At 38.0% G+C, this 12878-nt stretch overlaps 1 protein-coding gene across 1 annotated transcript in view; it reads left to right on the plus strand.

Annotated features, from left to right (window-relative positions):
• Nucleotides 1–12878, plus strand: part of LOC127410200 (general transcription factor 3C polypeptide 2-like) — a 36380-nt gene that overhangs the window by 8444 nt on the left and 15058 nt on the right. Inside the window, exons 11-13 of the mRNA XM_051645336.1 lie at nt 11658–11689; nt 12426–12555; nt 12721–12865. Of these exons, the coding sequence (XP_051501296.1) occupies nt 11658–11689; nt 12426–12555; nt 12721–12865 (307 nt within the window). The remainder of the gene's footprint in view (nt 1–11657; nt 11690–12425; nt 12556–12720; nt 12866–12878) is intronic.

The following is a 12878-nucleotide window of genomic DNA, read 5'->3' on the forward strand; positions in this document are numbered from 1 at the left end:
AAAGTCCACTTATAATGTCAGTCTTTCTTCAATCTAAAACAGTCATTTAGATTTACATGACCATTTCCACCCTCTGTCTGACCCATAGAATTAAACTGGCTGTTTTTGCTACTGTACCTTTAAGACATCTATATGTAAATACTGTAACCTCTGTTATGATTAACTAACTTACATGTACTGGTGAAGTTCACACTGTTGCTTATTAGTCAGGACTAAGTCTCTGAATACTGAAAATTCAATAATGGGAAACATGGGCAGTCCTATATGTGCTTTAAAGTGTTCATGACATATTTTGCATTATAATTTTATTATCTTCCCTGAGGTCCACCGATAATGTTAGTAAAGTTTTTTACTAACGTAATTTAGTAGTCATAATTTACAGTATATGATCATTTTCCACCCTGTCTCTTGCGCTCTGTCTGAAATGCTCGGTTTTGGCCACCTCCTTAAAACTTCAGTGTAAATGCACACTCGAATACAGCCATATTTGAAACTCAATAGGAAGAGAATAAAACAAGCTCCACAACATTATAAAACTAAATTTCAGGGTTTACACAATGCACATCCAACACATTGCATCCGAATATATTAAACTGTTCATCTCAAGCACAGCAGGACCATAAACTATCAAACAGTCATGACATTTGAAATATTCATGAATGAAACGTATTATGAAAATATTTTTTGTGACAATCAACATTATGCCACAAATGCTGTCGGGTCTAAGTGTTTTTTATTGCCTCATCCTTCAATAACAGTTCCTTTGCAAGCTTGAATCGTATTATGACTCTCCATGCTGATATGAGCCAAAAAACATACAACCCACACTGATATGAGCCGAAAAAAATGCGCATACATAGTCCAAAGCACGAACTAGACGCACACACATACAGTATCATCCTGCACTGAAGCACACATCGCCAAAAATACATCAAAACGGTCAAAGACGTTCATCTAGTGCATGTAGACATGCAGTACACCAACGATTAAAAATAGCGCAGATGAGCGAAAGAAGGGGTCCAGGAGGCAGAGCAGCTGATGAAACAGAATGGAGTCTTCTATTCAGTGTTGTAACTTGACACCACATCTTTTAAAAGCTCTGCAAGATTTATGACAACGGTCAAAGACGTCTGTCTAGTGTATGTCTGAATACAAAAATAATAAAAAAAAAAGTCCAGATGGGTCCCCTTTGGTGTTCAGGAATAGTTAGGCCACACTAGGACATTTTGTCCTGCTCTCTCTCTCTCTGTACAAATGGAGCACCAGTTGACGGATACGGGTGTGATGATGTAAAGCAGGCGTTGTTTTTCCGCTGTAGAGGCTGTCATGAATTAATGGGCCTCCTAGTGACCTAGGGAAGTTGTGGAAGTAGAGAATGAGGTGTTTTTGCAGCTTGGTTTCAATCAATGCTTTTATTGCATTGGGATTAGGTTTTGAGGTCTGAAATTTACAGTATGTTTTTGTAGTAGAATGACCTCTATCCATTTTCTATAGCCACTTGTCCTATGTAGGGTCGTGGGTAGTGCTGGAGCCTATCCCAACACCCTGGACAGGTGGCCAGTCCATCACAGTAGAATGACCTTGTATATGTCAAAATATCAAGGAAAATGTGATTCCAAAACCCCTTAAAGTCGACACTAATAGCAATTTGCAACCCATTTTACTTCCATAATGTGACATATTGCCAAGCGAAACATATTTAACCAGAAGAAATAAAGGGAGGGACTTGATTTTATCCATCTGGAATTGATTGGATTGTAAAAAGTGGGCATTACATACCACAATGGAGCCAGACTGTTTGCTAAAACAATGCCTAAATAGCTATTTGGCTATTGGTTAATATTATCCAGTAGCTAGTGTGGCCAAAATGACATCTGCATGAAAGAGTCAATTTAGAGTGAGATGTTGGTGTAACATGGTATAACATGCACTGATTAATCATTCACACCAAGACCAGGAATTTGCATTAGGAAAGTATATAAGGTCAGTTTTATTTTCTTGTTGACTTTCAACGGTTTGTAAATTACAATAGTGAAAATACAAATCTTGTCAAGCTATTCAAGCACTTAAATATGGATCAGAGGATTTTATTTGTGTCTCATCGCACACCTTAAGGCAAAATGCACTGATGAAATAGCCAGTGTGGCTGATTGTCCCATGGGAGCCCATAATGCTCTTTCCTCAGGGAGGGCTGTGAACAGACTGATAACCTGCCATCTACTGCATCATTCCCCCTTTTCTCTCTTTTCTTTCATCCTCTATACTGGTATTAAACACACATTATCTGTACCGTGTTTATGAATTTTTTGTTTGTATGTCTGCACAAGATTACCCTCCAAGGGCCTCTCATTCATCATAGTCATACTGAGAGAGCTAGAAAGAAGGAAGGAGGGTCTAGTGCCTATATGAGTTTCACTGCTTTCAGGCATTTCATTAGTGCACCCGTTTTTCACAGCAGTGAAATGTCGCTTATCTACAGTTATATGGATCTCTCCACCTAGCTGATTCTGTTTTATGAGCTATTGAAGTCAGAAAAGGCTTTATATAGGTTATTGGTATACTTGTAATACTATTTTAGCAGACACTTATGTCCAAAGCAACTTATAGAATATTATTACAGACACAGTCCCACAGGAGCAACCCAGTGGAGATAGATCATGGATCACCTTGTGCAGGGTTTGACCCTACAATCATTCAGTTACAAGCCCAAATCTTTATACACCAGAGCACACCAAAACCACATGTTTTGTCTCACTAATTTAAAAACATTTTTCAGGTTATGAAGCACTTGAGGCAAAAGTATACTTTGGTTTTCCCCATGTCCGTACATTTTAATGCACATGATGCAAATTTAGTTATCAGCATAGTACGTGCAGACTGTTTTTTCTGGACACGAGGACAGTGCACGTCTTCACGTGTTGTCGGCGCATGCGCCTTCTGTTGACTGTGCTAAAAGAGTATCACAAAACAGTCATAATGCACATATACGTCAAACGCGTCCGTTTGGGCTTGCAGTCAAAAGAAAATACTTTAACCTTGTGCAACACTACCTACACATGCGTGGACATTGTATTTTGGATTTGCTATACGCAGTGCTTAATTTAAATTCATTTAAACCGACTGATCTCAGTTCAGAAGAATCTGTGCTGTCAGTAAAGGGTTAAACTTTCGACATACACAGTCATGTGGCAAAACAATATGGTGCTGATCACAGCTGAGTTTGTCTTTGAGAAATGCCAACAAAACTACATCTGGTAAGAAACTTAATTACGTTTATACAATGAAACCTGTTAGAATCAAAACATTAGAGTCTCTAGTTTCATCCGAAATGCCATCTTTAAAATCTGAGCGATATATCGCGAAATGCCACGCTGCTAAACACAATGTACACTATTGTGTGCTTTAGCACATTTTTCCTGAGAAATCCTATTTTACTGTACATTATCACATTGAGAATCAACAGGTTCATCAAAAAGCTGACAAATGTTGCTTTCAGAGGCTTTATATGGAGTTAGGATGAAAATAAGGTGCATTTTGAACTGTTCTGAGACCAGTGTAGACAGACAGCACACTGGGTCTAAGTCATTCACTAAATAGGGAGCAAGGGAGCATCAGCTCTCTATGTAGCTAAGTGCATTCACTCCTAAAATCAACCAAAAGTGTAGTTTCAGGCTGCAAATGATGTTTGGACCACTCAACAGATTTGGCAGACATGGGACAATGGTAATCAATACATAGATTCAGAATTTATAATGTAGAATTTTATTTTAACATAGTTTTCAGTGATTGGATGATGCTGGCCATTACTTAGAATCAGAATTAATTATGTTAATTTCTGATGTAATGTCTGTAACATTTCAAAAAGATGAATAACCAACACAGTTGGAAATATAAACAATTTAATTGAAAAAAACTCTTTATAGCTTGTTATTATTTAAAATTTCACAAATTAGTCCTGCTGTCTACATATGTGGACATCAATTATTAGGAAAACTATTTGCCCTAGAAAAAATAAATAAAAGTTTTGGCATGTTTATTAGGTTCTACTTGCTACAAATCAAAAAGGGAAATGGAAAATAAATAACATAACAGTCATGCTTGGGTCTCAGGAGGTTAAAAGGCTGAGTGCTCGACGAGGAAAAGCAAAGTGTACCTTAGCGTTTAACCTTAGTAGCCATACCTTTGACAAAACGGCCAAAATTCTGGTCCAGAGACCATCTGACAGAAATCTTACCTGCCGTGTTGCAATGGTTAAATCTGAAATCGATGATACTGTAATAATAGGCCGGCATCGAAAAATATAATTTAAATAATGTTGTCGCAGTCTCACCAAATGGTTGTATAGAAAACACCAGAAAACAGAAAGTGAATAGTTGAAAAATAAAATTGTGAAATAGTGGAAAATGGCTGAATAGAATTTCTGTCTATCCAAAAGTAATATGTACTGATTATTAATTCACTGACATACAGTAACTTGGAAAACAAAGCACAAAACACATTTCTGCTTGTGAATATTTGGTTTACTTATATAGCTAATAAATGCTTCAAACAAAACTTGACTACTAACCTGTCAAACTTTGGCAAATCAAGTAAATATTTCATCCTCAGAAGCTCTTATTTTATCAGCCTGGCATGTTTCCCAGCAGTCTGACCTGGGTGCTCTTTCTCCCGGAAGTTGCGTAAAGTCATCTAGTCCGATTAGAGCTTTCCATATCGAGAGAGTGCTTTCTAGTTTTGTGTTCAACATCTATCAAACGGTCAACGAATTAAATGTGGACAGTCCGTGGATGTTCTAGCAAAAACTTGATCGAAATAGACCTATTATTGTAGTCAATATAATTGTGCAAACAAATCACTTAGATTTAGGATTTAGGATTAGACCTATGGCTTGGAATCTTCTATTAATTGTAAAATTTGAATGACTGAGCTTGGCAAACCCCATCATTGAACCACTGACCTCTGGGCATGTAATGGAAGTTGGTGCTGTATATACTGTAAGTTTGGATATAGAGTGCCCCATGTAATGGTTGAACAACTATGTAGACCCTGTTGACAGTTATAGATGATGCAAACTATGGTGTGTTGAACACTCTCCCTCAAGCATTCATATGGCAATACTGAGTTTACTTGCTGTACAGCCTTGGGTTAATATGATGAATGCACATCATAATTTAATTGATAGAGCATACAGCCTACCAGTCCATCATATTGCAAAGCGACTAATATGTTTATAATGGGTGATGTAGTCTACTGGTGAAAGATCAAGTCTGGGAACTGAAAGTTGCTGATTTGAACCCAAAAAGAGGCAAACCATTTACTATTGCAGTTGTTCTTGAGAAAGTCAGTTAACCCCAGGTTGCTCCAATGGGATTATCATTTTAGCTTAAATGGATAGTTCCAAATCCTCCCCTCATTTACTCACCCTTATGTTGTTCCATCCAAACCCATATGATTTTTTTTTCATCCATGGAACAAAAAATGAGGTGTTAGGCAGAATGTTAGGGACTGACAGCCTCAGTCATCGTTTAATTTCATTGTATGGAAAAAGATGCAATGATAGTGATTGGTGACTGAGGCTAATATTCAGCTTTTTGTGTTCCATGGAAGAAAGGAATTCATATGGGTTTGGAACAACATGAGGGTAAGTATGCACTAATAAATGAATAATTACACAAAAAATGTGGAACTGCCTCCCGCAATCCCTCCGTGACCTCACCACCATACATTAATTCAAAACACATCTCAAAACATATCTCTTCACACTATTGTATCTGCTTTTCTTCTTTGAATTTAAATCTCCCTGTCTTTGTTTTCATAATGTATGCTTTACTGTGATATGTTTTGTTTTGGATTTTTCATACTGGATTTGTAAAGTGATCTTGAGTTTACAGAAAGGCGCTATATAAAATAAACTTTTATTATAATTATTATTAAAGAGTGGCCATTTCATTACTGTTCATATTATCATTTAGATACTCTGTACACTCATTCTCTCTACTGGAGTCCTCTAGTTATCGTGCAGTGATATAGCGGCCCTTAAGTCCATCTTCTGGTCCCTCTGGGGCCCTCTGTCTTGTAGACTTGGGCCCTGCTCTTGGAGAGATAAGAAGCCAACTGCCTACATCCATTAATTAACGTTCTCTGTTTTTTAGTGCTGCCAGCATATTCCTCTCTATTTGTAAGCTTCTAATTAATTTATTCTACTCTAAGATGCAATGCATGCCTAATTACACTTTCCTGAGGCCTAAAGGAGCTGTTCAAATATAACAAATGCACTTCTCTCTCTAAGGACTGAAGCTGTTAGGGAATGTCGGTTCTTAGTGGACACATTGAATAAAGGAATCTGAGAGAAAGAAATCCTTGTCTTGAACTGTAAGCTGTTTTTTGCTCGCTACTACCTGTATCTGTATATCTTGCTTGCTCATACTTGAGATTAGGGATTTGAACACCCCCCTAAATATTACATTTTTATCACTCATCCCACACAGTTTGTGCTATGGACATCAATGATACTTCAAATCATGTGGCTTGCTTAAGAGAGGTGTGCTACTTTTCTACGCAATTGGATTAACGTTTTTTTTTGGTTGAAAAATAAATCCTGTAGACTTACACAAAAGCAGGGACCTGAGCCATAATATAGAGGTCGACCGATATTGGATTTTGCCGAAATGTTGTAAGGTGTTGTAAGATAGCTGATAATTAATCAGCCAATAGTTTTTAAAATTGATATAGCTATGTGTTAAAAGATCTTAGTCAATCTTGTGATGAGGTGGCCCAGACGTAGAGGCTACAAGAGTCCAAATTGAATGAAATCTCTGATGCAGTTTGTGCAACCAAAATCCCAATAATAACCTAAAAAAGGAAGATTTTGGTGCATAACATGGGACTTGGTGCATAAACGTGACTGAGACTTAGCTCTATGCCCTGCGTTTACCAAATTAAGTTTTTATTATTGCATGCCTTCGCTTCCAGTTTGAACATTCTAATCAAAATATACATTAAAGTGAGGAAAAAACATTCTCCTTGTGATGCTGTTCGCCCTCTCAAGCTCTTCATTTTTTATGTTTTCTGATAAATGAGATGATGAATCATTGTTTTAAAACATGGGTTCTGAACGGAGGCGTTCAAACAATGCCAGGGGCGCTGAAAGCAAATTGGTAGAGAGGGAGGCGTTAGGTTAGAAATGGGGAACGTTTATCAGTCATATTAATCAAATCGATCCTCATGTTCCTCTTTGCATAAAAACGTTTATCTAGACTTGGAACATACCAGTTCTCCATTATATGATTCTCCAGTTCTCCAATATCTGAAGTGTCTGGTTTCGCAGCGTCAAATAGCCAGGCAGAGTCACAACCTCCACTAATATACCTGTATGGCTCTGAAGTTGGATACAGCTCAATGTACAGAGCAGAGCAGGGGCGTGTTTACTCGCAGACTGGTCTCAAACTCTTAAACGTGCACCTTTTATCATTACAGCACCGCAAGAACCAGTAAGAAGCACGGCACGAGATTCGGAAACCATTTGAATTTGGCAATTGGTGGGGGGTGGTTAAGGGAATGAAGTAGGTGGGCTTTAATCCAAAAAAGGTTGAGAGCCACTGTTTAAGAAGCTTTAAGTTCATTGTCCCTGAGTTTTGGTGAAGAAACAAACTGATCTGGTACACTGATTGTACCAGATCAGCAAAATAAAATTAACAAATCTAACGTACTATATGCTTGGACACATAACTTCTACAAAACATATAGTTTGCACAGCGACTTGACGCTTTGGCAGAAACAACCTGGAAGTGTCATGGTGTGCCATTGCATTATGGTGAGATTCAGGGTGAAAGAGTTCAGTGTTCTTGCTCTTATAAAGCACTCCAATCCTCTCATCTGTAAACCTACTGCCAGATACACACTAACAGCACCTCCCTCTTCCTGTGGAGATATTGAGCGATTTTCATAAACATTATTTTTTTTTGAGTCTTCTCAAAATACAGTGCCACCTCAAACCCCAACAAACACAGCTGCAAAAATGAATTGTGTAACACTCCTTCACTCAATTCAGTCTAAAAGAAAGTTAATATAAAATTCTGCACAATGACAAATTTTAGATTTTGCTGCATATATTATACTGTTTGTTAAAAATCAAAGTTACCTTTATCTAAATTAACATTTATTATTGGTTCTAACCAGGGGTGTAGCAGTCATTTTAAAAGTGCGGGGGACACAGGTGTCAGTAGGTGGCTCGCACAGACCCACAACTTACAGCATAATATTAATATTTTACACTATATATTAATATATACATATTATTTACTAGTAATTTTGCAAAATTAGCTGCAAAAATAAAGGGCATCTTGTGGAGCACTTGCTTGTTTCACACATGAAAATAAAAGACTGAGCACAAGCTAGTCCTGAATAAATTATTTAATCATTTACAATAATGACAATTGTGCATGTGCACAATTGTATTTTTTACTCTGTGCTTGTGCATTGTGAGATGTAAACGTGTCCAAGTGGCTCAAGTGTTTTGACCATGTTCACCAAAATTCATTCAGATTAATTTAATGATTCAGTGACCTTTTCTGGTGATGCCAGAAGGTGGTGACAAATGAGTGTCTTGTGTGATATTATTTAGTCACTGAATCAACGATCAAAAGAAAATTTTAGTCCTGTAAAATTTGTGTCTACAGACCTACAAAGAGACTTTAGTAGAGGTTTTAAGCATTATAAGAACAAATCAAATCTATCATTTCTCTACAGTTTGTGAGCTGCTGAGCATGACTTTTATCAAAAGACAACAATAATAGTCTTATAATTACAGTGCATCTGGAAAGTATTCACAGTGCTTCACTTTTTCCACATTTTGTTATGTTACAGCCTTATTCCAAAATTGATTAAATTCATTATTTTCCTCAATTCTACAAACAATACCCCATAATGACAATGTGAAAGAAGTTTGTTTGAAATCTTTGCAAATTTATAAAAAAATAAAAATTTAAAAAAATAACACACATGTACATAAGTATTCACAGCCTTTGCTCAATACTTTGTTGAAGCACCTTTGGCACCAATTACAGCCTCAAGTCTTTTTGAGTATGATGCTACAAGCTTGGCACACCTATTTTTGGGCAGTTTCTCCCATTCTTCTTTGCAGGACCTCTCAAGCTCCATCAGGTTGGATGGGGAGTGTAGGTGCACAGCCATTTTCAGATCTCTCCAGAGGTGTTCAATCGGGTTCAAATCTAGGCTCTGGCTGGGCCATACAAGGACATTCACAGAGTTGTCCCATAGCCACTCCTTTGTTATCTTTGCTGTGTGCTTAGGGTCGTTGTCCTGTTGGAAGATGAACCTTCGCCCCAGTCTGAGGTCCAGAGCGCTCTGGAGCAGGTTTTCATCAAGGATGTCTCTGTACATTGCTGCATTCATCTTTCCCTCGATCCTGACTAGTCTCCCAGTTCCTGCCACTGAAAAACATCCCCACAGCATGATGCTGCCACCACCATGCTTCACTGTAGGGATGGTATTGGCCAGGTGATGAGGGGTGCCTGATTTCCTCCAGACATGACACTTGCCATTCAGGCCAAAGAGTTCAATCTTTGTTTCATCAGACCAGAGAATTTTGTTTCTCATGGTCTGAGAGTCCTCCAGGCGGGCTGTCAATGCCTTTTACTGAGGAGTGGCTTCCCTCTGGCCACTCTACCATACAGGCCTGATTGGTTGAGTGCTGCAGAGATGGTTGTTCTTCTGGAAGGTTCTCCTCTCTCCACAGGGAAATGCTGGAGCTCTGTCAGAGTGACCATTGGGTTCTTGGTCACCTCCCTGACTAAGGCCCTTCTCCCCCGATCGCTCAGTTTGGGCAGGCGGCCAGCTCTAGGAAGAGTCCTGGTGGTTCCAAACTTCTTCCATTTACGGATGATGAAGGCCACTGTGCTCATTGGGACCTTCAATGCTGCAGACATTTTTCTGTACCCTTTCCCAGATCTGTGCCTCGATACAATCCTGTCTCGGAGGTCTACAGACAATTCCTTAGACTTCATGGCTTGGTTTGTGCTCTGACATGCACTGTTAACTGTGGGACCTTATATAGACAGGTGTATGCCTTTCCAAATCATGTCAAATCAACTGAATTTATCACAGGTGGACTCCAATCAAGTTGTAGAAACATCTCAAGGATGATCAGTGGAAACAGGATGCACTTGAGCTCAATTTTGAGTGTCATGTCAAAGGCTGTGAATACTTATGTACATGTGATTTTTTTCGTTTTTTATTTTTAATAAATTTGCAAAGATTTCAAACAAACTTCTTTCACGTTGTCATTATGGGGTATTGTTTGTAGAATTTTGAGGAAAATAATGAATTTAATCCATTTTGGAATAAGGCTGTAACATAACAAAATGTGGAAAAAGTGAAGCGCTGTGAATACTTTCCGTATGCACTGTATAATGAGTTTCAATAACGTCTTTACGTTTTCATGTATAAAAAAGTGTGTCTACATATATATTGACTTCAGTAAAATGCCTAAGTGTTCTAAGAACACAGCAGATCTATCTTTTTTCCTACAGTTTGTCGACTGCACACCAACATAGAGGTAAAAAACAGGAGCTGATATTAAAAATAACTTTACATATTTAAGACAGATCTATAATCTGCTTAAATAGGCAAAATCAACCGATCAAACAATTACCTTACAAACATAATGTAAAGAGCATAACTTAATGAAGACTCATGTGCTAATATAAACTCCACTTACAATGTGCTTAAAAGAGGTTTTTGTTTTCTGCAGTGCATTTCATGTAATACTGCCTATCAAGAACGATATGCCGATAAAGAACTCTCGTTGTGCGTTCATCTCTAGATTATTAATTTAGATCAACATCAGTGCTGATAATAAACATGGATAAATGAGCATTGTTGAAAGCAACTTTGTAGAAATGAAAGGAGCCGCATTGAGTAGACTCTCTGACTGACGCCCTATTACGTAAGGGTTGTTTCGGCTCATGAAACTCACCTGCGATTGGCTGGATGGTCGCTCAGTCAGCCCAAAGTAACAAAATGAAAAGAATACTGTATACAAATCCACCATTTGGACTCAGTATGGGTTTAGCTTGGAAAAGTGCGGGGGACAAATATCACCTTTTTAAAGAGTGCGGGGGACGTGTCCCCTGTGGCTGCTTCGCCTTTGGTTCTAACCAATGATCCTTAAAGAGGTCATATAATAATAAATCAAAAATGTCTTGAGCTTTTGAGATAAGAGCTTGATGTAGGCTACTGTGAAAACATACTGTATAACATTCAGAAATCTAGAGTTTAATATGTGGGAAAGTTCATAATTTCACTTTCAAATACGTTGGTTACATAGAAGTCTTAATGGCAAAGCAGCAAAATGCTTCCCAGGGAGAGAGTTGAAAATGGTCATGAAACCCTAAATTATGACTTTTTGGTGAATAAAGGATAAAGATAAAAATGCAAAAATAAATATTACCTCTTTGAATTATAACACTCAGCTAAAATGCTGCTAGTTTCCCCTTAACATTATTTCAGTTTAGCACATGTCATTTAATCCTTTTTCCTTTGATAGTTTTGCTTAATAAATGTGATCATGTATTGAATTGAAATGCTCCTCTATAAGTGCACAGCGCTGAGAAACACATTTATGTGTTTTTCGATAGGAGGACCCAGCCAAGCACTGCTGATATGCCGGGTAGGTCAATATCCACTCTGTCAGCAAAAATATCATTTTTACAAATAAAACCACAGCCTTTGTCCCATTCCACATATTAAGTGACATATTACACATTCATTGCATTAGAACTAAAGCATCTGACTTACAGGAAAAATGTCAATAGCTTTGCTCAGGATATGTAATTTTCACCCAATTTTCACTGATCGCATTTGAACTGGCTCCATTTCACAGTTGAAGTGACTTTTTACTAAATCTGTTCTCAGTTTGGCTCCTCTGGTCCAGCTGGTGGGCTGCCAATGTAACATTTTTGTGCATACAAAAGATGATCTTCTGGAAATTTGCTGTCATTTTCGAAAGAACATCTCACAGATAATGTCAAACAGTTCAGCATAGAGTGAAGGACCTATGCCAACTTTTGTTGGATGATGGCAGCTCAAAATACTTCTGCAAGTCAGATGCAAGATCAAGATCACATAGCTTCACAGAACTGTCGATTATTAAAAACATTTAAAAGTTAGTTTTAAAGACCTCATGATATCAAAATTGGAGTTTTGTTGCTTTTATATGTCTGTTAGATTTGAGGTCATCCATTTGCTAGTGCTCTTAAAACTTCTTATTTCAGTAGGAAATATGTGAACACAGGAAAGAAAATTGTGTCTTTAATTATGTATGCCATCATTACATTTACAGATGGATAAATTGCTCTAGATCAGTGTTAGTGGGCAGCCTGTTTTACAGTAGTTTGTGTTTGCAGGTGAAACCAGTTCTGACGTTGAAAATGGGCTCTAGCCAGGCAGATCATAAAGGCCAAAGTGGCATGTGCTTTGCTATGGACTGGCTCTATGTCAAGCCACACAACCTTCTGGCTGCTGGCTTCTATGATGGTGATTTCATAATATATTTTCTGTCTATAGGCCTATTGTGTATGTATTCTTTTAAACAGAATTTCCTACTTCTGGACAGAACCTGAAAATATCTTTGTATATATTTTGCAGTATATTAAACCAAACCAATGTTTGTGATGTTCTGCTTTTCTTTGTCTTTTCCAGGTGTGGTAGGTCTGTGGGATCTGGCTAGCAAGTCACCACTGCTGAAAGTCAAGTCTTCAGATGGTTTTTTTTTTCTTTACCCTTACCACTGCTTCCTGGCCCACGACGAGTCCATACGAACCCTGTGCTGGTGCAGAGCCTCAAGGTGAGAGTTGTCT

The sequence above is a fragment of the Myxocyprinus asiaticus genome, chromosome 19 (genome assembly GCF_019703515.2).
Source record: "Myxocyprinus asiaticus isolate MX2 ecotype Aquarium Trade chromosome 19, UBuf_Myxa_2, whole genome shotgun sequence".
NCBI lineage: Eukaryota > Metazoa > Chordata > Actinopteri > Cypriniformes > Catostomidae > Myxocyprinus > Myxocyprinus asiaticus.